The sequence below is a fragment of the Rattus norvegicus genome, chromosome 7 (assembly GCF_036323735.1).
Source record: "Rattus norvegicus strain BN/NHsdMcwi chromosome 7, GRCr8, whole genome shotgun sequence".
NCBI lineage: Eukaryota > Metazoa > Chordata > Mammalia > Rodentia > Muridae > Rattus > Rattus norvegicus.
In genome coordinates this window covers 11,282,380-11,309,363 of record NC_086025.1, presented here as the reverse complement: position 1 = coordinate 11,309,363, position 26,984 = coordinate 11,282,380, and the positions used below count along the sequence as shown (strand labels likewise).

The 26,984-nt window shown below is 42.8% G+C and overlaps 1 protein-coding gene and 2 pseudogenes across 1 annotated transcript; all 3 read left to right on the top strand.

Annotated features, from left to right (window-relative positions):
* The first annotated feature begins 375 nt into the window (after nucleotides 1-375).
* On the top strand, nucleotides 376-3,507 carry LOC134479622 (igE-binding protein-like; annotated as a pseudogene).
* Nucleotides 3,508-15,580: 12,073 nt separating this feature from the next.
* Nucleotides 15,581-16,534, top strand: Or7a38b (olfactory receptor family 7 subfamily A member 38B). Its single transcript, NM_001000592.1, has one exon. The coding sequence runs from the start codon at nucleotides 15,581-15,583 to the stop codon at nucleotides 16,532-16,534; it is 954 nt and encodes a 317-aa protein (NP_001000592.1).
* Nucleotides 16,535-23,870: 7,336 nt separating this feature from the next.
* Nucleotides 23,871-26,762, top strand: LOC134479621 (igE-binding protein-like; annotated as a pseudogene).
* Nucleotides 26,763-26,984: the final 222 nt, after the last annotated feature.

The following is a 26,984-nucleotide window of genomic DNA, read 5'->3' as shown; positions in this document are numbered from 1 at the left end:
AAGAAAGTATATTGATCCATTCTTATCACCCTGTACAAAGCTGAAGTCCAAGTGCATCAAGAACCTCCACATCAAACCACATACACTGAAACTAAAAGAAGAGAAAGCAGAGACTAGCCTTAAACACATGGGCACAGGTGAAAATTTCTTGAACAGAACACCAATGTCTTATCCTCTAAGATCAAGAATTGACAAATGGAATCTCATAAAACTGAGAATCCTCTGTAAGGAAAAAGACATTGTCTATATGACAAAACAGCAGGCAACAGATTGGGAAAAGATCTTTACCAATCCTACATCTGGTAGAGTGCTAATATCCAATATACAAAGAACTCAAGAGGTTAGACTTCAGAGAATCAAATAACCCTATTAAAAATGGGGTACAGTGATAAACGAAGGATTCTCAACTGAGGAATATCGAATGTCTTGGAAGCACCTGAAAAATGTTCAACATCTTTAGTCATTAGGGAAATGCAAATCAAAACAACCTTGAGATTCCACCTGACACCACGCAGAATGGCTAAGATCAAACTCAGGTGAAAACATGCTGGTGAGGATGTAGAGAAAGAGGAACATTCCGCTATTGTTGGTGGCATTGCAAGGTGTTACAATCACTCTGGATATCAGTCTGATGGTTCCTCAGAAAATTGGACACAACACTACCTGCAGACCCAGCTGTACCACTTCTGGGCATAAACCCAAAAGATGCTCCAACACATAACAAGGATGCATACTCCCTATGTTCATAGCAGCCTCATTTAATAGCCAGAAGCTGTAAAGAACCCAGATTTCCTTCAACAGAGAATGGATACAGAAAATGTGTTACTCCATTTACACAATGCAGTATTATTCAGCCATTAAAGACAATGACCTCATGAAACTCATAGGCAAATGGATGGAAGTACAAAATATCATCCTGAATGATGTAACCCAACCACAAAAGACACACATGGTATGCACTCAGTGATAAGTGAATATTAGCCCTAAAGCTTGAATTACCACAGATAAAATCCACAGACCACATGAAGCTCAAGAAGAAAGATGACTAAAATGTGGATGCCTCAGTCCTTCTTAAAAAGGGGAACAAAAATATTCATAGGAGGTGTTATTAAAACAAAGTTTGGAACAGAGACTGAAGGAATGGTCATTTAGAGCCTTCCCCACCTGAGTATACTATTCAGCTAATAAAAACAATGACGTCATGAAATTCTTTGACAAATTGATTTAACTTCAAAATATCATCCTGAGTGAGATAATTCAACTACAAAAGAACACACATGGTATCCAATATAAGTAGATATTAGCCCCAAATTGGAATACCGAAAACCCGGGAAAGACCTCGCCATCGTCAGCACCTTTGGAGATCCCTTGGCGACAAGGAGGATTCAGAACTGCAGGTAGGTACTTTCAGAGATGAAGGCCTCTCTTGGACTATGGTCTGGGGTTGTCACCACCTTGGGAAGGATTTGTTGAGGCTATAGTATTTGTCCTGGGAGCCACTCTACTCTTTCTTATTATTATGTTCTGTTTTCACCGTTTTCGCTGTTAAAAGGACGATCACAGGAGCTGAAGGCTCGTCTCAGTCTCTCGTATATAAGTGAGCTTCTCGCAGCTCCCTTTTACCTTCGATTTTGACTGTTGAGGAGCAAGGACGCGATAAGGCCGACGTAGATAAGCGGCACTGTCCAGGGAGGTGTGTGTAAGACTCCCGTACATAAGAGAGCAGCGTGTCCGTCTCTACCCTTTCACCTCACGCCTTGTCAGACGGACGTAGATAAGCCGCTAGCGTTCCTGGCCCATCATTGGATCCTCACAGTCTGTAGTCATGGCCTTGGAAACAGTGTTAAAGCAGAGGGACATCAAAATTGGAGGAAGAACACTTAAAAACTTTGTGAAGGATGTGGAGAGGGTGGCTCCTTGGTTTGCCTGTTCAGGCTCGTTTACAATTGCCTCTTGGAACAAACTTGGAAAAAACCTTGACAGAAAATTGGCGGAAGAGGATCTGCGCCTAGGGACCAGAGCTATATGGAGGCTGGTTAAGAGTTGTTTAAAGGATGAAACTTGTAAGGCAGCAGTAGTAGAAGGACAGGCCACTCTCGAGGTAGTCCAGGACAGTATGTCAGAAACCGAACGTAGTGAAAGGTTGGGCGCACGCAAGAAAAAGGACGTCCTAAGAAAGAAAAAAGGCCCTCCCGGTAAGTCCACAGACAAGGGAGCGTTGAAATTTTCAGATTCCAGCACTTCCTCCTCTACATACAAACCAGGAGGGGGAGCCAGCCTATACCCTGTGAAAGAGCAGGAAGCGCTGAACCTCGACAGTTCTGAAAGCTCTGAAAATAAAACCTTAGACTCAGAGGAGGAGGCTGAGCTAGATGAGGAAGCAGCTAAATATGAGGAGGAAAGATATTTCCCCGATGAATGTAGGGGAAGTAATAGAAGGCTTCTAGCGTGGCTGCCACCAACGGCGCCCCCTCCATATGAGACACGCTCACGCGCCTTCTCACTAGTCCCCGAGAGGGTGAGAAGAAAGCTGAGTATGACATTTCCTGTTTTTGAGACTCTGGAGGGAGGACGGGTCCATGCCCCTGTTGAATATAATCAGATTAAGGAATTAGCAGAATCAGTTAGAAAGTATGGAGTCACGGACAACTTTACTCTAACACAACTTGACAGGTTGGCCATGACGGCATTGACACCAGCTGATTGGCAGATAATTGCTAAGGCAGCCCTGACCAGCATGGGCCAATACATGGAATGGAAAGTGCTCTGGTATGAGGCAGCCCAAACACAGGCCAGAGCGAATGCTACGGCCTTAATACCTGAGCAACAGGAATGGACTTTCGAACTCTTAACAGGACAGGGCCGCTTTGCAGCTGATCAGTCTGCTTACCACTGGGGCGCCTATGCTCAGGTCTCCAGCACACCTATTAGAGCCTGGAAAGCACTGTCCAGGAGAGGAGGGATTGATAATCAACTTATAAAAATCATTCAGGGACCCCAGGAATATTTCTCAGATTTTGTAGCTAGAATGACAGAGGCTGCAGGACGAATCTTGGCGATCCTGAACAAGCAGCACCGCTTATAGAACAGCTCGTTTTCGAGTAAGCCAACCAGGAGTGCCGAGCAGCCATAGCCCCCCGAAGAAATAAAGGGCTACAGGATTGGCTTAGAGTCTGCAGGGAACTTGGAGGGCCCCTTACTAACTCAGGCCTGGCGGCCGCCATTCTCCAGTCCCAGCGCCGCCCCGTTAAAGGGACGGATTAAAGATCATGCTTTCAATGTGGGAAAACAGGCCATCTAAAAAGAGACTGCAGGATGACAAAAGGAGACAGGGGGTCTGCAACCCTCTGTGTCCGATGTGGCAAAGGCTACCATAGGGCTGACCAGTGCCGATCAGTGAGTGACATTAAAGGCAAACTACTCCCTCCTTAGGAGACTCGGCCTAATGAGATGTCAAAAAATGGGCTGGTGGGCCCCCGGTCCCAGGGCCCTCAAAGATATGGGAACCGCTTTCACAGGGCCATGACCCCGGCAGAGGAGGTCCCCCAATAGGCGACACAAAATTGGACCTGCGTGCCACCTCAGACTTCTTTCTAATGCCCCAGATGGGCATTCAGCCAATTCCTGCTCAGACTGTGGGGCCTCTACTCCCAGGAACCATAGGCCTTGTCCTTGTTAGAGGATCTCTTGCCGTACAAGGACTGATAGTCCATCCAGGCCTTGTTGAAGCTCAGCGCTCTCGTGATGTTCAGATTCTTTGTTCAAGTCCCGATGGGGTTTTTCCATAAGTAAAGGAGATAGAATAGCACAGTTATTAGTCCTTCCATGCTCCCAGGCCACGATACAGGATACCAAGGGACCCATGGGGTCCACTGGTCATGATTCAGCATATTTGGTGGTTCACCTTAACAACCGCCCAAAATTGAGCTTAGAAATTAATGGAAAGAAATTCGAAGGCATACTGGATACTGGGGCTGATAAAAGTATAATTTCCTTAAAATGGTGGCCTCAATCATGGCCTACCACAAAATCTTCTCACTCGCTACAAGGATTAGGCTACCATTCATGCCCTATGATCAGCTCTGCCACTCTAACTTGGACAACTGCCGATGGCTGACAGGGACAATTTATTCCTTATGTACTTCCCCTGCCTGTTAATCTTTGGGGGAGGGATGTTATGCAGACCATGGGACTGACCTTATCTAATGAATACCCCCCACAAGTGGCCCACATGACGTCAAGGATGGGCTATAAGGAAGGGAAAGGCCTAGGGCGATTAGAACAGGGTCGTCTCACGCCCATTGAACCGATCGCCAACCCCCATAAACAAGGCCTGGGTTTTTCCTAGGCGCCATTGGGGCAGCATGACCCATACCATAGAGGACGGAGGACACGGTGTGGGTTCCCCAATGGCCATTAACCTCTGAGAAATTACAGGCAGCTACAGGACTGGTGGATGAACAATTAAGATTGGGACATTTGGAGCCCTCCACCTCTCCTTGGAACACCCCAATTTTTGCAATAAGGAAAAAATCAGGGAAATGGCGACTGCTCCATGACTTGAGGGCCATTAACGATCAGATGGAATCCCTCGGACCCATTCAGCGGGGCCTTCCTATACTCTCGGCCCTACAAAAAGATTGGAATTTGGTAATAATAGATATCAAAGATTGTTTTTTCTCTATTCTGCTTTACCCCCCTGATAGGCCCAGGTTTGCTTTTACTGTCCCATCAATTAATCATACTGAACCTGATAAAAGATACCAGTGGAAGGTCCTACCTCAGGGCATGGCCAACAGCCCTACGATGTGTCAGTTATATGTTCAGGAAGCCCTCAAACCAGTCAGGGAGACCTATCCAAATTTACTGTTAATCCATTACATGGATGATATATTGATGTGTCATAAAGACTTAGAATTACTCAAACAAGCCTATTCCTTATTACAAAAAACCCTTAAACAATGGGACTTACATATTGCTACAGAAAAGGTCCAAATTGCTGACACAGGTCATTTTCTAGGATCCATTATTTTCCCTGATAAGATTATACCCCAGAAACTGGAAATCCATAGAGACCACCTCCATACTCTTAATGACTTTCAGAAGCTCTTGGGAGATATCAACTGGTTGAGACCATTTTTGAAAATCCCTTCCGCGGAATTAAAACTTTTGCTCGAAATATTGGAAGGGGACGGCCACATCACCTCCCCTCGTGTGCTAACTCCCGCTGCAACCAAGGCCTTACTAAAAGTAGAAGATGCCATAAAACAGGCCCAATTGCAACGCATTGATTGGTCTCTACCTTTTTCACTCTGTGTACTAGATACCAAGGATTTACCCACTGCAGTTTTATGGCAACAAGGTCCACTGTTATGGATCCATCCACATGTTTCCCCTGTGAAGATTATTGATTGGTATCCAGCCGCAGTAGCACATCTGGCTATTAAGGGCCTAAAAGCTGCCATCTGTCATTTTGGGATTCCACCCCAATCCTTGATTATCCCATATACACCCTACCAGGTCCAAACTCTAGCCGGTACCTCTGATGATTGGGCAGTGCTGCTCACATCCTTTACAGGGAAGATAGATAATCATTATCCTAAACACCCCCTATTGTGTTTTGCAAGATTACAACCTGTTGTTTTCCCTCGAGTCACATCCCACAGACCATTAAAGGAGGGGATAACAGAGTATACGGATGGGTCAAAAACAGGGGTGGGAGCATATGTGGTAAACTCCCAAGTATTCTCACGACAATATTTTGAAACCTCACCCCAAGTGGTAGAATGCCTATTGGTCATGGAAGTCATTGAAAAATTCCAGGTTCCTCTAAATATTGTTTCAGATTCCTCCTATGTGGTTAATGCTGTTAGTATTCTTGAAACCGCTGGTATAATTAAAACCACTAGTAAGGTGGCATATATTTTCTGAAAAATCCAAATTATCCTATTAAATAGAAGATTCCCTGTATACATTACTCATATACAGGCCCATTCTGGACTCCCTGGCCCAATGAGTTCAGAGAATGATTTGGCTGACAAAGCCACAAAAATGATAGCTGTGGCCCTGGCCTCTCCTTTAGAGGCCGCTAAAGACTTTCATGGCAATTTCCATGTCACCTCAGAAACTTTATGCCACTGATTCTCTATAACTAGAAAAGAGGCACGTGATATAGTCACCCAATGCCAACAGTGCTGCCAGTTCCTCCCAGTTCCTCACATCGGGGTCAACCCGAGAGGAATACAGCCATTGCAAATCTGGCAAATGGATGTTACTCATAATTCTACTTTTGGAAAATTACAGTATGTGCATGTATCTATAGACACATGTTCTGGCATTCTACATGCCACCCCAATTACAGGAGAAAAAACAACACATGTCATTCAGCACTGCCTTGAAGCATGGTCTGCTTGGGGAAAGCCAAAATGTGTAAAAACTGACAATGGCCCCACCTACGCATCTCAAAAATTCTGTCAGTTTTGTGCTCAGATGCAGGTTACCCACCTGACGGGCCTGCCCTACAACCCTCAAGGACAGAGAATCATAGAGCGCACTCATCAGACGCTCAAATCATATTTAATAAAACGAAGAGGGGGAATTATGATAGAACTCCCCCCCAACACCCCGAGTGGCCACTGCTCTGGCCCTTTTTACCTTAAATTTTTTAAATCTTGATGAAGCTGGACAAACAGCGGCTGAGTGACATTGCTCAGAGCCCAAGAGGACAAAAGAATTAGTCAAATGGAAGGATGTATTGACAAATGAATGGAAAGGCCCGGATCCTGTTTTAATAAGATCCAGGGGAGCTGTCTGTGTTTTTCCACAGGACCATGAAAATCCCATATGGATCCCAGGACGACTTACTCAGAGTATCACAGCAAGTGATCAAGAAGGGACTGGGACTCCTGCACCTCCTCACTCTTCTTCCATGGATGCCAGCAACGGTGCAGGGCAAGTTACGATGGGGAATAATGTCAACCTTTCCACTCCCGATGCCGGTGATGTACCACTAACAGGGATTTAGGGTTGGCCTATTTACCTGAGGATCCACAGGTTGAATTCACCTGAGGATCCACAGGTTGAACGACTAAAAGAAAATAGGACTATTCCCCTTAAGGGCAACCTTTGTTTTTGCATATTCAACAAAACATCTTTTGATCTCCCTTGCATTATGTTATGTAATCAATCTTCTGCTTGGTTAAGGGAGGCCACATGGGGAACTGGTGAGGAGGACATTGTGGCTAATGCCACAGTTCTCTATGGTGGTGGCCTTACATTGCGTTAATGGTAGCTGCACTGATCTTACGCCCATGGCGATGCTACTTGGAGGAAAGGGCGAAAAGGGACGGTTGTCATTTTCCTGGATGGGGAACATCAAACCTGCTGCCTCTGTCTGGACAGCTACTCATATAAAATATCGCAGTAGTTACCTGCATGCCTCACTTTATCCCGATCCCTGTTGATACCCCAGGGACCATGACCTTATTTAGAGGAAAAAGAGATTTTGGTACTTCTGCAATTATTGCTGGCATTATTGCTACGACAGCAGTCACTGCCTCGGTTACTGCCTCGGCATTGGCCTCGTCAAATTCAGTACAGACAACCCAAACTATCAATGATTTATCGGCCACCATCTCTGTGGCTCGGGACAGACAGGCCTCGGCCAATACTCAGATATAGGGAGGCCTTATGCTTGTCAACCAACGTATAGATCTGGTCCGAGAGCAATTAGACATTGTATGGCAACTGGCCCAGCTTGGCTGTGAGCAAAAACTCCCAGGCCTTTGTGTCACCTCCATATAATATGACAAATTTACCCGAGCTGCTAATCTGTCTAAGAGTCTTTCACAGCATCTGTTACAGAATTGGACCTCGGAGGTTGAACAGACACTTCGAGAGCTGAGAGCGACCATCATTCAAGTAAATTCTACCCTACTGGACCTGTCTTTGACGGAGGGATTGTCGTCCTGAATCACCTTAGCAGTCTCTTATTTCAAGGAATGGGTGGGAGTGGGACTTTTTGGAGTGATCCTCTGCTGTGGATTATTGTTACTCCTCTTGTTGCTTTGCAAATTGAGATCTCAAACAAGAAAGGACAAAGTAGTGATGGCCCAGGCGCGTGTAGCCCTTGAACAAGGAGCGTCAGCCGATATCTGGTTGACCATGCTCAAGCAACAGGTCGCCGTCTGGACAGCTCTTGCACTCCTAGAATCTCGGTTCATTTCACAGGATTAGAGTGTCCGGCTTGAGCAGCCCATGAGGGGTGATGAGCTTAGCATCGCACAGGGAAGTTCTACCAAATACGCTCCCTGGAAGACATGTCATATTACGTGAGGGTTTCTGCCCCCGTTTTCCCTCCCTCGAAAAATGGCAGTGCGACGGGTCGGGAGTGCCCTGGGTCCCAACAACAGCCTAAGAGTATCTCTCTTGTACAGGTTCGCCAACTTCGTACGAGGATATGACCTCTGTCTTCGCCCTCCTATATCTGGGTGTCCTGTTTGCTTAAAAAAACAGAAAAGGGGGAGATGTGAGGAGCTGTCCTCACATATGTGAGGAGCTGTCCTCACATACTCCATTACAAGAGGGCACCGGCATCCGGCAGAACGCACCTAGTAAAAAGGGCAATACGCAGGCCCCTGGTAACTTCCCTACTCAAAGGGACACGTACGCTTTGGTACGTCACCTGGCATAATTGGCAGTGACCAGTCAGAGAGTGACACGACCTAGGCGAGGATAGTTTCCTATATAAGGGCCGGTTATTCCTCACTCGGCGTCTCCGCATTGTAAGCTTATGCTCTCCCTCTCAAGACGCATTAAAGCTTTTCTGCAGTAGAATCCTGTGTGTGCCGCGTCGTTCCTGCTGGCGAGACGTAGTGTGGGATAAGCGGAGACTGAAGGAAAGGCCATATAGAGACTGCCCCATTTCGGGATCCATCCCATATGCAGTCACCAAACCCAGTCACTATTGCTGATGCCAAGAAGTGCTTGCTGACAGGAGGCTGATATAGATATTTCCTGAGAGGATCTGCCAGAGCCTTACTGATACAGACAAGGATGCTTTCAGCTAACCATCATACTGAGTGTGGGGACCCTAATGGAGGAGTTGGGGAAATGACTGAAGGAGCTGAAGGAGTTTGTAGCCCCATAGGAAGAACAACAATATCAAACAACCAGAGTACAGCGGAGCTCTCAGGGATTAAATCACTAACCAAAGCTTACACATGGAGAGACCCATGGCTCCAGCCGCACATGTATCAAAGGATGGCATTTTCTGGCATCAAAAGGAAGAGAAGCCCTTGGTCCTTTGAAGGCTCAATACCCCAGTGTAGGGGAATGCCTGGGCAGAGATATGGGAGCTGGTGGGTGGGAGGGGAAGCATTCTTATAGAAGCAGGGTAAGAGGGTATGAGATAGGGGGGAACCAGGACATGGAATAACACTTGAAATGTAAATATATTAAATATCCAATAAAATTTAAAAAATTAACTTAAAAATGTTCAGCATCTTAAGTCATCATGGAAATGCAAATCAAATTGACTCCAAAATTCTATTTTACACCCATCAGAACAGACGCAATCAAAAACTCAAGTGACAGCACATGTTGGTAAAGGTGCAGAGAAAGGGCAACATTATTCCACTGCTAATGGGATTGAAAATTTGTGCAACCACTCTGGAAATCAGTCTGGTGGTATCTCAGATAATTGAAGATAGTTCTATCTGAGTATCCAGCTATACCACTCCTAGGTATATAAAAACATACTCCACCATACTGCTGGGTCTCATATGTTCATAATAGCTTTGTTCTTAGCCAGAAACTGGAAACTACCCAGATGTCCCTCAACCAAAGAATCAATATAGAAAATGGGACTGAGTTACCCAATATACTATCTAGCTATTAAAAACAAGAACGTCATGAAGGTTGCAGGCAAATGGATATACCTTGAATGAAGTAACCCAGACCCAAAAGGACCTGCATGGTATATATACTCACTTATAAGTGTATATTAGACATAAAGTAAAAGATACCCATGCTATACTCCACAGACCCAAAGAAGCTAAACAAGGAGGTAGGCCCAAATGAGGATGCTTAAATCTCCCTTCGAATGGGGAATAAAATAGTGCATGCTGACAGGAACCTGATATAACTGTCTCCTGAGAGGCTTTGCCAGAGCATCGACAAATACAGAGATGAATTCTGGCAGTCACGCAGCGAACTGCGAATGGGGTTCCCATTGGAGGAGTTAGAGAAAAGAGTAAAGGAGCTGAAGGGGTTTGCAACCCAATAAAAAACAACAATACCAACCAACCAGAGCTCCCAGGGACTAAACCACCATCTAAAGAGTACACATGGACAGACTCATGGTTCCAGCTGCATATGTAACATAAGATGGCCTTGTTGGGCAGCAATGGGAGAAACCCTTGGTCCTGCCAAGGCTGTATTCCCCAGTGTAGGGGAATGTTGGGGTGGGGAGGAATGGTTAGGTGGTTGGGTAGAAGAACACCTCCATACAAGAAGGGGGAGGGGGAGGGTAAAGGAAGTTTATGGATGGGAAACCAGGAAAGGAGATAACATTTGAAATTTAAATAAAAAATATTCAATAAAAAAGAATGTAGGCCCAAGCAAGGATGCTTGAATCACTCTTTGAATGGGGAATAAAATACTCATAGGATACACAGAGAGTGAGAGAACTGGGTGGGAATGGGAATGGAAGGAAGGGTGTTGTCAGGTTCAAGTCAAGACAGGAGAGAGAACCAAAGAGCCAAGAAAATGAATGGAAATCTGCTGCTGCCAGTGGTCGGGGTGGTAGGAATCTCTAGGAAGTGCCAGAGACCTGGGATAGTGGAGGTTCCCAAGAGTCAAGGAGGGGGAACTTAGTTGCGATGCATAGCAGTGGGATGTGGAACCTGAAGAGGCCACCTCCGTGTCCTCTCCCATATTAAATTAGTAATAAAAATAACTTCCACTTAATCGTTCCATATATTGGTCAAGTCGGTAGTTTATACAGTTAATACTCAACCAACTGGCCTCTAACACTCCCAGCTCTAATTAGAGAAATAGATCTTTGTAATGAACAGTGGTGACTGTAGATGCACGGCTGTTCACATTACTGAAAGTAACACCTGAAAGCACAGTTCTAAACAGGACCCTTATACTCACCCCAATTCATGACTGACTGCATGTAGGAACGATCTTATATAGAGCCACACAGACAGACACACATGCAAGATGCTTACTTCCGAGCATGACAAAAGCAAAACCGCCATGACATCACTGTGACTGAAGTAGGGAGATGGCGCTCTGCTCCTCCCTGATGAACTACTGACTACTGACAAATTCTTATAGTCATTCATTTTAGTTTTTTGACCACTGAGGACCCAAACAGACTTGAGTGTGTAGATCTACGCTTATGACCAGAAACATACTACTTAATTTCAGTGAGTCTGAAAAAAAATAAAAATATAATAAGAAGGGGGAAAGCTGAAGGTGAAAGGTGGACCAGGAATAAGAAGCTGTAGGAAGAGGGGTGAGTTGGGATTGATTTGTAACAATCAAAATGTATATAAGACTTGTATGAAATTGTCAAAGACCAAGTACAATAAGGGCAAAGAGAAAGGTTGGTGAGGTGGAGCAGAAGCTAGCACATTTACTACCATGCCATCAGTCCAGGTTTCGTGCCTGGAACACACATGGTAGCCCACAACCATCTCTAACTCCAGTTCTACAGTATCTAATCCCCTATTCTGGCCCCTGAAGGTGCACTTCATGTATACAGGCAAACAAACATACACACATATTTTCAGACACAAGGTGATGACAATTTTCTAAAGCGTTGGGGATTTTTGTACAAGGCACTGACTAATATTTTAAAGGTTCTTGAGATTAACTTGAGAGAGGCCATTTGTGTTGAGCTATAGGAAAATGTCAATGGGGTAAAGTTGCTAGGACACAAGACCTCTAGAGAGAAGTAGTTAATGGAGAAGAGACAACCAAAGGTCATTGGTCCCTGGGAATCAGCAAAATTAAATTCTTGGCTTTCCAGACCTGTGCCCCAGAGGGTAATCAGCTGCTTAAAGGATAATGATGTAAAAATAGGGAAATGTGCCCAACGAGCAAATATAGGACACTTCAAGCTCATCTTCTGATGGCCTTCAGAGTATGCAGCCTTGGACAGAAGCTGGAGAGGGAGAACTCATTGCATTCTAAGTCCTAAGTGTTTCCAGTTCTTTGTGCTGTGTGAACTGGTTAAAAGCTTCAGTTTCAACATTCAGGGAGAATCTTGAGCTATCATTCAGAGAACCTCTTCAAAGAGAGTGCTCAGGTGAGTTTCAGAACACTGTAGACACTGCAGGAGAGTGTCAAAGATAACTGATCCTGTTTGTCCATCTGAGGACACTGGAGAGCCAGTCCCTGTTAGTGTAGTGGGATTTCTCTAAGCTTACATTGCCATTCAAGTTCATTACAGTGTAGGAACTACTCAGTAATCTTTACGGTTAAAATTAATGGAACGATGAAGGGCTGTGGTGCAGTGAAATAAAGCCATTTTGTATTAAATAAGATTTATTGTGTTTATGATGATGAGAAACGTCAGTAGAAAACATTCTCACATATTGTTGAGAAATGGCTACTAAACATCACCTCTTGCACACACACACACACACACACACACACACACACAGAGAGAGAGAGAGAGAGAGAGAGAGAGAGAGAGAGAGAGAGAGAGAGAGGTGGGTATTGTTTCAGTCTTTGAGTCTCAATGTTTCTATAAGGTTATTGGTCACTTCCTTTCTCTACTGAAAATGCCTATGAGGTCTTTTTTTGTGTTGTGGGAACATTTATATTTCTGGTATCGAGCGCACTTTTTCAGCGTATATATTAGAGTTCTTTCATTTTTTCACAAATTGCCTGCTTGCCACTTATCCCTTTAATGTTCCTATATATGTGTTTATGGTAATAATTAAAAGTTTGTTTTGTATACCTGTACCTGTTATAATCAGCCACCATTAGGTCATTTTTACATGCTTCCAGCGTGTTTCTTCATCTTTCTTTTTCTTCTTTTGCTATTCGCATGTCTGCAATGAGATATAACCCCAAAAGGGGAGGCTAGCATCAATTTATTCATTATTTGCATGGTACAAATCACCTAGGAAACATCCATGTACTTGAGCATACTTGTACATGTAGCTCTTTGATACACATTATGTTTTGATAAACCAGCCTCCATGTATTTATAGGTGGTTTTAAATCATATTTGCTTACTTTCAAGTCTTCAAGAGTTTATGGTGGCTGATTGAAATACATACAGGTAAACAAAACAAACTTCTAAATATTGCCATAAACATACATAGGAACATTAGAGGGATAAGTGGCAAGCAGGCAATTTGTGAAAAAAATGAAAGAACTCTAATACATACAATTAAAGGTTACTTACCCCTTGTAATGTCATCAAAAATTGTTCTTTTAGATATTTGGTTCATATTGAAGCAAACTAAACAAAAATAAAAATGTTATATAAAGTAGAGGATGTCACTGAAGTCTAGGAAAATAGATCATAGGAGAAAAGGAGATTCAAACTGATACCAAATAATACTTCATGAGTGCTGAAGACCTCAGGATCTGCAGTATGCCAAGGGGATCCCAGTTTGAAACTTATTATGTATACATTCACATCTAATATTTATTTCATAGAATAATTAAAAAGTTACTTTAAAAAATGTACACGTCATTTATTACATGCTTTTTAAACAAATTTAGAACAGAGGAATGTAAATCCTTACAACATACGTTAGTAATAAATGTTGAAGGAAAGAGCAGCACTAAATCCCTTGATGTGACCATCGCATGCTGTGTACTTGTGTGGAGTCATCCCTCTGAATCCTATGCATATTAGAAGTTACTGGGGATAAATTAAATGCCACAATCAATGACAACATAATAGTAACACTGCACGGTATCATGATTACCCTTCCTTTCACTCCTTTGTGCTTCCCTACCTTTAGCCACACTAAAGAAAACATGTCATACTAAAAATTTGTAGGATTGTGGACATGGTAATAGGAAAGAGTGAGAGAGAGGACACATGAGAAAATGTAGTAGAGCAGGGAAATGTGATTGAGATCCTCTATTATAAAAGTGCAGATATGTAACAATGAGCCACAGCACTTTGTATAAATAAAAGTAGTGATGATACTAAATGAAATGAAAAAATCTCCATAATCTCAAGGTACCAAGGAATAAAGATTATGTGATGCTGCCCTTTTCTGTGTCAGGGGTTCTTATTATATCTTAAACTGTCTCTCTACATAGTATGTGTGCTCCTTGCTCAAACATTGTGTATGAAATGCTCCAGCAGGATTCTAGGTCTGTCATTATGCCTTATATATCTGCTCCAGTTTGCTTTTCTACTTCTCTTCCTATCTTCCCACTAAATAAGAGCCAGGGACATCTGAAAATGAATGTTCATAGTACAGATTAGCTGTTTCACACCATGTAGAGTACTGTATATTTGAGCCTGTGGATCCACTGGGATGATATTTTGTGTTCTTTTTCATAGATTTATAATTATATCCATACTGATATAACAATTTTGCTTTTAGGTCAAATTGTAATTCTTGGTGTGAAACAATTTCACTCTTCAGTGTCTAGAACTAGCATCTGTCATACAGGGAAGCTTCATTAGAGGCTGGGATGTTTCTAAGCATCCTATGAGGCACAGAACATCCCACTACACTAAATGACCTGGTCAGACTGTTATCTGGTTCCTATGCAGAAAGTCCTGTGTGTGAATCCCCCAAAATATATAAATCACAGATATATGCAGGCACATTACAGACAAATAAAGACAGCTTCTATCTTCCTTTTCAATTATATATGCTTTAATATTCTTCGCTGAGTTATCACTCCTTGTCCTGTTAAAAGATAACTGCTTTTAAATTTTTAGTTGTTTCTCTCTGTCTCTCTCTCTGTCTCTCTCTCTGTCTCTCTCTCTGTCTCTCTCTGTCTCTCTCTCTGTCTGTCTTCTCTCTCCCTCCCTCTCTCCATCCCTTCTTCTCACCCCTCTCTCTGTGCTCTCTCTGTCTCTTGTGTTAGAGAGAGAGAGAGAAAGAGAGAGTTTTTGTGTGTGTTTGTGTGTGTGTGTCTGTGTGTCTGTGTTCACATTATTAAAAGGGTGAAATCTGCTGAATCTATACATGGTCAATATGCATACAATCACCCCAAAGGGAGAAGATTGTATTTTTTGTTTGCCTATATTCTATTCATTGAGCCATAGACGTGAAATTCTTTTTGTTGTTACCAACTTCTATAAATCTCTAAACACATCCTGAACTATATTAATCCCTCACAATATTTTTCATAATAATTTTCCATTCAAATTGTAGAATTTTTGGAAACTTTTAATGGAATGGTTTAGAGAGTGAAAGGAATGTCTATCACAATTACCAGGAGGGATTCATTAAGTTGAACAATTCCATGAAAACAATTCAGAAGTTAATTTGTTGAAAACATAAGATGTAACATATCACATATATCAGGAATGTGAGAATAAGAGCCTTGTTACCTTTCCTTTAGACACATGTGACTGATGGAATCAGGGAACAGCACAAGAAGATTTTCAAGTTTTTTTCTTCTAGGATTTACAGAAAACCCACAACTTCACTTCCTCATTTTTGCACTGTTCCTGTCCATGTACTTGGTAACAGTGCTTGGGAACCTGCTTATCATCATGGCCATCATCACACAGTCTCATTTGCATACACCCATGTACTTCTTCCTTGCTAACCTATCTTTTGTGGACATCTGTTTCACCTCCACCACCATCCCAAAGATGTTGGTAAATATATACACCCAGAGCAAGAGCATCACCTATGAAGACTGTATTAGCCAGATGTGTGTCTTCTTGGTTTTCCCAGAATTGGACAACTTTCTCCTGGCTGTGATGGCCTATGACCGATATGTGGCTATCTGTCACCCACTGTGTTACACAGTCATTGTGAACCACCGTCTCTGTATCCTGCTGCTTCTGCTGTCCTGGGTTGTCAGCATTTTCCATGCCATCATACAGAGCTTAATTGTGCTACAGTTGACCTTCTGTGGAGATGTGAAAATCCCTCACTTCTTCTGTGAACTTAATCAGCTGTCCCAACTCACCTGTTCAGACAACTTTCCAAGTCACCTCATAATGAATCTTGTACCTGTTATGTTGGCAGCCATTTCCTTCAGTGGCATCCTTTACTCTTATTTCAAGATAGTATCCTCCATACATTCTATCTCCACAGTTCAGGGGAAGTACAAGGCATTTTCTACATGTGCCTCTCACCTTTCCATTGTCTCCTTATTTTATAGTACAGGCCTCGGAGTGTACGTCAGTTCTGCTGTGGTCCAAAGCTCAAATTCTGCTGCAAGTGCTTCGGTCATGTATACTATGGTCACTCCCATGCTGAACCCCTTCATTTATAGTCTAAGGAATAAAGATGTGAAGAGAGCTCTGGAAAGACTGTTAGAAGGAAACTGTAAAGTGTATCATTGGACTGGATGAAGTTCCCATGATTGCAGAGGGTGTAGCTACAGAGCCAGAAACTGGGGCTCTTTCTTCAGATCACACAGGGATAGATACATCTGGATATTTTGTGGAGATTCTGGAGAGTTTGTTCAAAGTTAGAGGAATACTTGCTGCTCTCCAGAAGACCAAAATTTAGTTCCTGTAAATCAAGCTCCAAGGGATGAAATGCTCTCTTCTCACCTTTCTAGATACCTAACCTAACCGGCACAATACCACACACACACACACACACACACACACACACACACACACACACACACATATCGATAAGAAAAATAAAATTGATCTTGTAATTGTACATAAATATTCCCTGGAGTTTCCATTCCTCTCATTCTTGCTGTCGACATGAATCATGCAAGCCACATTACTAAGATATTTGTTCTCTCTGTTGTGCAACAATTTTCTCATTTCTAGTTGTCCTGGATTCCCAGAGTTATTCCAAACACAGGACTAAAATTATATAGATCAGCAACACTTAAGAATAATTTCTTTACATGCGACATGTATTCTGTAGGGTAGTATTTATTTTTTGTTGTTTTCCTACCATATAAACAAGTATGGCATTGTAAGGACGTGGGGCAAGGCTCGACCACTAATGCTGTTTTATTCACTGTAGTGGCAGAAAATCTAAAGGCTGAAGTTTCTCTTTTGAGCCTGCTGTCATTAGCATGGCAACATCTTAACTTTATGCTGATAGTGTGGACTTCAGATAGTAAACTGCGTTTTAACACCTGCTTAAAATCTTACTGAATTCATTAACTCTTTCTTTCATATTTAAACACAGTTATTGACTTTCCTATCATGCTTTAATTCAAAGACATGACCAATTCAGAGTAATGATCTTGTGGATTAAATTACAACCCTTTTTAATTTTTTGAGTTGTATTACGTGTATTGTGAGCTCCTTTTTGACTAATATTCACTTTTCAGGGTTTACACACCATGTGTGTTCTTTTGTGACTGGGTTACCTCATTAAGAATCATATTCTAATTTTTTTCTTTATTTTTTCCTTGACCAAGATATCATTGGGTCGAGCATTAATCAGTGTCCTTGTGTATGTGGGCTTTCTTTTTTTATTGAAGACAAGCCTTAGTTCATGGTGGTCTTATAGGATGCATAGGACTTTTTCAATCTACTTGTATGTGTTAAGACTTGTTTTGTGACAGATCATATGGCCAATTTTGGAGCAGGTACCAGGAGGAGCTGAGAAAAGGTATATTCCTCTGTTTTAGGAGGAACTGTTCTATAAATATCTGTTAAATCCATTTGGTTCACAACTTTGGTTAGCTTCTGTATGTCTGTGTTTAGTTTCTGTTCCCATGATGCCTGAGAGTGGTGTGTTGAAATCTCCTACTATTATTGTGTGAGGTGCAATGTGTGTTTTGAGCTTTAGTTTAGTTTCTTGTATGAATGTAGGTGCCCTTGCATTTGGAGCATAGACATTTAGGTTTGAGAGTTCATCTTGTTGGATTTTTCCTTGATTAATATTAAGTGTCCTTCCTTATGTTTTTTGATAACTTTTTGTTGAAAGTCTATTTTTTTAATATTAGTATGGCTTCTCCAACTTGTTTCCTGGGACCAATTGCTTGGAAAATAGTTTTCCAGCCTTTGACTCTCAGGTAGTACCTGTCTTTGTCACGGAGATGTGCTTCCTTTATGCAGCAAAATGTTTGGTCCTTTTGCATATCCAGTCTGTTAGTCTATGTCTTTTTATTGGGAAAGTGAGTTAATTGATATTAGGTGATATTAAGTAATAGTGATTGTAGATTCCTGTTATTTTCTTTATTAGAGGTGGCATTATGTTTGTGTGTTTCTTTTGGGTTTGTTGAAAGAATATTACTTTCTTGCTTTTGCTAGGGTATACTTTCCCTCCTTGTGGTGGAGTTTCCATCTATAACCCTTTGTAGTGCTGGGTTTGTAGACAGATGCTGTGTCAATTTTATTTTGTCATGGAATATCTTGGTTTCTCTATTTATGTTAATTGAGAGTTTTGCTGAATATAATACCCTAGGCTCTTTCTTTGGCGGTATAGATATTTAGAATTGAGAGTTTATCTTGGTGGGTTTTTTCCTTTGGTGAGTAAGAAGTGTGCTTTCTCATGTCTTTTGATTACTTTTGGTTGAAAGTCTGCTTTATTGGATTTTTTTTATTAACTTGAGTGTTTTTTATTTACATTTCGAGTGTTACTCCCTTTCCCGGTTTCCGGGCAAATATCCCCCTAATCCCTCCCCTCCCCTTCCTTATGGGTGTTCCCCTCCCCATCCTCCCCCCATTGCCGCCCTCCCCAAACAATCACGTTCACTGGGGGTTCAGTCTTGGCAGGACCCCTTCCACTGGTGCTCTTACTAGGCTATTCATTGTTACCTATGAGGTTGGAGCCCAGGGTCAGTCCATGTATAGTCTTTGGGTAGTGGCTTAAGTCCATGGAAGTTCTGGTTTGTTGATATTGTTGTTCATATGGGGTCTCAAGCCCCTTCAAGCTCTTTCAGTCCTTTCTCTGATTCTGCAAAGAGATCCTTATCTACTACCCTGCACAATACTCAAGTCCAAGTACATCAAAGACCTCAACGTAAAACTCGATGTACTAAATCTAATAAAGAAAAAGTGGAAAATAGCCTTAAACACATTGGAAAAGCAGAAAATTTCATGAACACAACAGCAATGACTCAGGGTCATTGATTGACAATTGATAAATGGGACCTCATGAAACTAAAAACCTTCTGTGAGGCAAAGGACACTGTGAATAGGACAAAACAGCAGCCTACCAAGTGGGAAAAGGACTTCACTAACTCCTGATCTGACAGATAGCTAATATTCAAAATATATAAAAACACAAAAAGTTAGACTCAAATATGCATGCCCAGGAACACAGGTGAGGAGGGCACAACATCTGTCCTAACACCCACAGTTACTGGGTTTCCCCAAGATCCAGGGACACAGAATCCCCTGCCCAGCCAGCAGTGTGGATTCCTTCCAGTTTGAACACGTGCCCTGAGCAGTCCTTGGGTACTGGTACCACACCCATTTCCAAAAGACCCATAGGAAGCCTGTCACCCAGGTACTCTGACATGCCCAGGATTATAGGAATACAGGATCACAGGATTGCAGGTGTGCTAACAGACCCAAGATCATAGGAGTACATGATCAGAGAGGAAACTCGAATTCTAGAAAATCAGACAAAACCAGGAGCACTGGAGATCTGACATATTCAAGGTCACAGTTGAGGCCATAACATCTTCCCCCAAACCCAGCATAACTGAGCTTCACATAGGAAGCAGGGAAACACAAACCACTGACCACCCAGAGGCATGGGTTCCTTCCGGCTTGCATCTGAAGCCAGAACAAACTCAGAGCTCTGGCCTCCCCCAACACACTCCTGCAACAACCAGAGAAAGCTTGACTCCCAGGAGCTCTGACACGACAAGAACTCAGGAGCTTGGTCACACCAGGACGTCGGTATCTCAGAGGCAGCTTCACTCCCAGAAACTCCCAGTCTGAAACACTGAGGATCCCTGAATCCCAGAATCCCAGAATCCCAGAATCACAAAGACAGCTGGACTCTGAGGAGTTCTGACAGAACCAGGATCACAAGAAGGACAGGATCCAGAGACAGTTAGGCCAGGCACTAGAGATAACCAGATGGCAAGAGGCAAGTACGAGAACATAAACAACATAAACCAAGGCTACTGGGAATCATCAGAACCCAATTCTCAAACTACAGCAAGTCCAGGATACCCCATTACACATGAAAAGCAAGATTCGGAGCAAAATCATATCCCATCATGATGATAGAGGATTTTAAAAAAGATATGAATTACTCCCTTAAACACAGGAGAACACAACAAATTATATAAGGAAATGGGACAAAACCGCTGGAGATCTAAAAATTGAAATATAAACAATAAAGAAATCACAAAAGGAGACAACTCTGGAGGTAGAAAACCTAGGAAAGAGATCCGGAATCATGGATGCAAGCATCATCAACAGAACAAAAGAGATGGAAAAGAGAATCTCAGGTTCTAAAGATAGCATAGAAGACATTGACACAACAGTCAAAGAAAATGCAAAATGCAAAAAGCTCCTAACCCAAAATATCTAGGCAATCTAGGACACAATGAGCAGACCAAACCTAAAAATAATAGGTAAAGAAGAGAGTGAAGATTCCTAACTTAAATGGCCAGTAAATATCTTCACTGAAATTATAGAAGAAAACTTCCCTAACCTAAATAAAGAGATGACCATGAACATACAAGAAGCCTACAGAACTACAAATAGACTGGACCTGAAAAGAAACTACTCCCATCACATAATAGTCAAAACACTAAATGCACAAAACAAAGGAAGAATATTGAAAACTGTAAGGGAAATAGGTGAAGCAGATGTATCAGAATTGCACAAGACTTTTCAACAGAGACCATGAAGGCTAGAACATCCAGGATAGATGTCATTCAGGCCTAAGAGAACACAAATGCCAGCCCAGGCTACTATATCCAGCAAAACTCTCAATTAACATTGAGGGAGAATCCCAAGTATTCCACAACAAAAACAAATTTACACAATAATTTTCCACAAATCCAGCCCAATAATAGATATTAGATGGAAAACTCCAACACAACGAGGGAAACGATACCAAAGAAAAAGCAAGAAAATATTCCTGTTGCAACAAACCTGAAAGAAGAGATACATGCAGACATAATTCAACAGCTAACAACAAAAATAACAGGAAACAGCAACCACTACTCCATAATATCTCTTAACATTGATTCCCCAATAAGATTCCCCAATAAAAAAAGGCACAAATTAACAGACGGGATACATATACAGGATCCAGCAGTTTGCTTCTTATGAGAAACACACCTCAATGACAAAGACAGCCACTACTTGAGACCTAAAGGCTGGAAAATATTTTCAAGCAAATTGTTCCAAGAAATAAGCTGGAGTAGCCATTCTAATATTGAATGAAATTGAATTTTAATCAAAAGTTATCAAAAATGACAAGGAAGAGCACTTCATACACATCAAAGGAAAAATCCACCAAGATGAACTTTCAATTCTGAATTTCTATGCTCCAAATGCAAGAGAACCAACATTCATAAAAGAAACTTTACTAAAGTTCAAAGCACACACTTCATCACAGACAATAGCAGTGGGAGAATTCAACAACCAACTCTTTTCAATTTACAGATCATGGAAACAGAAGCTGAAAGAGATACAATAAGGCTAATAGAAGTAATGAACCAAATGAACTTGACAGATATCTATAGGATATTTCATCCTAAAACAAAAGAATATATTTTGTTCTCAGTACATCACAGTACATTTTCCAAAATTGACCACATATTCAGTCATGAAACAGGACTCAACAGATACAAGAAGATTGAAATTATATCATGCATCCTATCACATCACCATGGACTAAGGCTGGTCTTCAATAACAACAAAAACACCAAGACGACCATACAGATATGGAAGCTGAATAATGTTCTACTCTATCATAATTCAGTCAAAAAAGAAATAAAGAAAGAAATGAAAGACTTTTTAGCATTAAAAAAAATGTAGGCACAACATACCCAAACTTATAGGACACAATGAAAAAAGTGGTAAGAGGAAAACTCATAGCTCTCAGTGCCTCCAAATAGAAACTTCAGAGAGCAGATGTTCTGTTGTAAAGACCATTGCTGTCCTCAAGCTGTATTACAGAGCAATAGTGACAAAAACCTGTATGGTACTGGTACAGAAACAGGCAGGTAGATGAATGGAATATAATTGAAGACCCAGTAATGAAGCCACACACTTATGATCACTTGATCTTATACAAAGATGCTAATACCATCCAGTGGAAAAAAGAGCATTTTCAAGAAATGGTGCTGGTTCAACTGGAGGTCAGCATGTAGAAGAAAGTATATTGATCCATTCTTATCACCCTATACAAAGCTGAAGTCCAAGTACATCAAGAACCTCCACATCAAACCACATACACTGAAACTAAAAGAAGAGAAAGCAGAGACTAGCCTTAAACACATGGGCACAGGTGAAAATTTCTTGAACAGAACACCAATGTCTTATCCTCTAAGATCAGGAATTGACAAATGGAATCTCATAAAACTGAGAATCTTCTGTAAGGAAAAAGACATTGTCAATACGACAAAACAGCAGGCAACAGATTGGGAAAAGATCTTTACCAATCCTACATCCGGTAGAGTATTAATATCCAATATACAAAGAACTCAAGAGGTTAGACTTCAGAGAATCAAATAACCCTATTAAAAATGGGGTACAGTGATAAACAAAGGATTCTCAAGTGAGGAATATCGAATGTCTTAGAAGCACCTGAAGAATGTTCAACATCTTTAGTCATTAGGGAAATGCAAATCAAAACAACCTTGAGATTCCACCTGACACCAGGCAGAATGGCTAAGATCAAACTCAGGTGAAAACATGCTGGTGAGGATGTGGAGAGAGAGGAACATTCCGCTATTGTTGGTGGCATTGCAAGGTGTTACAATCACTCTGGAAATCAGTCTGATGGTTCCTCAGAAAATTGGACACAACACTACCTGCAGACCCAGCTGTACCACTTCTGGGCATAAACCCAAAAGATGCTCCAACACATAACAAGGATGCATACTCCCTATGTTCATAGCAGCCTCATTTAATAGCCAGAAGCTGTAAAGAACCCAGATTTCCTTCAACAGAGAATGGATACAGAAGATGTGTTACTCCATTTACACAATGCAGTATTATTCAGCCATTAAAGACAATGACTTCATGAAACTCATAGGCAAATGGATGGAAGTACAAAATATCATCCTGAATGATGTAACCCAATCACAAAGACACACATGGTATGCACTCAGTGATAAGTGAATATTAGCCCCAAAGCTTGAATTACCACAGATAAAATCCACAGACCACATGAAGCTCAAGAAGAAGGATGACTAAAATGTGGATGCCTCAGTCCTTCTTAAAAAGGGGAACAAAAATATTCATAGGAGGTGTTATTAAGACAAATTTTGGAACAGAGACTGAAGGAATGGTCATTTAGAGCCTTCCCCACCTGAGTATACTATTCAGTTAATAAAAACAGTGACATCATGAAATTCTTTGACAAATTAATTTAACTTCAAAATATCATCCTGAGTGAGATAATGCAATCACAAAAGAACACACATGGTATCCAATATAAGTAGATATTAGCCCCAACTGGTAATACTCAAGATACAATTGACAGACCACATGAAGCTTAAGAAGAACAATCACATTATGTGTGCTTCTGTCCTTCTTTAAGGGGGCACAAAATATATGAGGTAGAATGTGGGATGAACATGGGATGAATAGATCAGTGGAAGTGGAAAAGATGACACAATCAGGTGTGAGAGGAGACAGGGATAATATACACAGTGCCAGTAATGTGAACATAGGTGTGTAGCAACTGTGGATGGGTAACCTGGGTTAGCCACCAGCAAGTCCCATGTGTCAGGAAAGCAAGCGGCGCCCAAGACCCAAGATGGATGAGATTAGCTGAAATGCCCAATAAAGGGGAGGGAGAACCTGTAGAGAACAGAGGTTAATAAAGTCTCCCACCCTTCCCAATATTTTAATCCAGAATTGCTCCTCTCTAAAGGAAATAAAGGGGGAAAGAGTGGAGCGGATGTGAGGAGCTGTCCTCACATATGTGAGGAGCTGTCCTCACATACTCCATTACAAGATGGCACCGGCATCCGGCAGAACGCACCTAGTAAAAAGGGCAATACACAGGCGCCTGGTAACTTCCCTACTCAAAGGGACACGTACGCTTTGGTATGTCATCTGGCATAATTGGCAGTGACCAGTCAGGGAGTGACACATCCTAGGCGAGGATAGTTTCCTATATAAGAGCCGGTTATTCCTCACTCGGCGTCTCCGCATTGAAAGCTTATGCTCTCCCTCTCAAGACGCATTAAAGCTTTTCTGCAGTAGGATCCTGTGTGTGCCGCGTCGTTCCTGCTGGCGAGACGTAGCGTGGGACATCTGGTGCGGAAAACCCGGGAAAGACCTCACCATCGTCAGCACCTTTGGAGATCCCTTGGCGACAAGGAGGATTCAGATCTTCAGGTAGGTACGTTTGGAGAGGCAGGCCTCTCTTGGACTTTGGTCTGGGGTTGTCACCGCCTTGGGAAGGATTTGTTGAGGCTATAGTATTTGTCCTGGGAGCCACCCTACTCTTTCTTATTATTATGTTCTGTTTTCACTGTTTTCACTGTTAAAAGGACGATCACAGGAGCTGAAGGCGCATCTCAGTCTCTCGTATATAAGTGAGCTTCGCGCAGCTCCCTTTTACCTTCGATTTTGACTGTTGAGGAATAAGGACGCGATAAGGTCGACGTAGATAAATGGCACCGTCCGTGGAGGCGCATGTAAGACTCCCGTACATAAGAGAGCAGCGTGTCCGTCTCTATCCTTTCACCTCACGCCTTGTCAGACGGACGTAGATAAGCCGCTGGCGTTCCTGGCCCATCATGGGATCCTCACAGTCTGTGGTCAGGGCCTTGGAAACGGTGTTAAAGCAGAGGGACATCAAAATTGGAGGAAGAACACTTAAAAACTTTGTGAAGGATGTGGAGAGGGTGGCTCCTTGGTTTGCCTGTTCAGGCTCGTTTACAATTGCCTCATGGAACAAACTTGGAAAGGACCTTGACAGAAAATTGGCGGAAGAGGATCTGCGCCTAGGGACGAAAGCTATATGGAAGCTGGTAAGAATTGTTTAAAGGATGAAACGTGTAAGGCAGCAGTAGTAGAAGGACAGGCCACTCTCGAGGTAGTCCAGGACAGTATGTCAGAAACCGAACGTAGTGAAAGGTTGGGCGCACGCAAGAAAAAGGACGTCCTAAGAAAGAAAAAAGGCCCTCCCGGTAAGTCCACAGACAAGGGAGCGTTGAAATTTTCAGATTCCAGCACTTCCTCCTCTACACACAAACCAGGAGGGGGAGCCAGCCTATATCCTGTGAAAGAGCAGGAAGCGCTGAATCTCGACAGTTCTGAAAGCTCTGAAAATAAAACCTTAGACTCAGAGGAGGAGGCTGAGCTAGATGAGGAAGCAGCTAAATATGAGGAGGAAAGATATTACCCCGATGAATGTAGGGGAAGCAATAGAAGGGTTCTAGCGCGGCCGCCACAAACGGCGCCCCCTCCATATGAGACACGCTCACGTGCCTTCTCACCAGTCCCTGAGAGGGTGAGAAGAAAGCTGAGTATGACATTTCCTGTCTTTGAGACTCTGGAGGGAGGACGGGTCCATGCCCCTGTTGAATATAATCAGATTAAGGAATTAGCGGAATCAGTTAGAAAGTATGGAGTCACGGCCAACTTGACTCTAACACAACTCTACAGGTTGGCCATGACGGCATTGACACCAGCTGATTGGCAGATAATTGCTAAGGCAGCCCTTACCAGCATGGGCCAATACATGGAATGGAAAGTGCTCTGGTATGAGGCAGCCCAAACACAGGCCAGAGTGAATGCTACGGCCTTAATACCTGAGCAACGGGAATGGACTTTCGAACTCTTAACAGGACAGGGCCACTTTGCAGCTGATCAGTCTGCTTACCACTGGGGCGCCTATGCTTAGGTCTCCAGCACGGCTATTAGAGCCTGGAAGGCACTGTCCAGGAGAGGAGGGATCGATAATCAACTTACAAAAATCATTCAGGGACCCCAGGAAAATTTCTCAGATTTTGTAGCTAGAATGACAGAGGCTGCAGGACGAATCTTTGGCGATCCTGAACAAGCAGCACCGCTTATAGAACAGCCCGTTTTTGAGCAAGCCACCCAGGAGTGCCGAGCAGCCATAGCCCCCCAAAGAAATAAAGGGCTACAGGATTGGCTTAGAGTCTGCAGGGAACTTGGAGGGCCCCTTACTAACTCAGGCCTGGCGGCCGCCATTCTCCAGTCCCAGCGACGCCCCGTTAAAGGGACGGATAAAAGATCATGCTTTCAATGTGGGAAAACAGGCCATCTAAAAAGAGACTGCAGGATGACAAAAGGAGACAGGGGGTCTGCAACCCTCTGTGTCCGATGTGGCAATGGCTACCATAGGGCTGACCAGTGCCGATCAGTGAGAGACATTAAAGGCAAACTACTCCCTCCTTTGGAGACTCGGCCTAATGAGATGTCAAAAAATGGGCTGGTGGGCCCCCGGTCCCAGGGCCCTCAAAGATATGGGAACCGCTTTCACAGGGCCATGACCCCGGCAGAGGAGGTCCCCCAATAGGCGACACAAAATTGGACCTGCGTGCCACCTCAGACTTCTTTCTAATGCCCCAGATGGGCATTCAGCCAATTCCTGCTCAGACTGTGGGGCCTCTACTCCCAGGAACCATAGGCCTTGTCCTTGTTAGAGGATCTCTTGCCGTACAAGGACTGATAGTCCATCCAGGCCTTGTTGAAG

What these genes read in the sequence shown, in the direction of transcription:
- Or7a38b (NM_001000592.1), top strand. Translation starts at nt 15,581, where the DNA reads ATGGAATCAGGGAACAGCACAAGAAGATTTTCAAGTTTTTTTCTTCTA.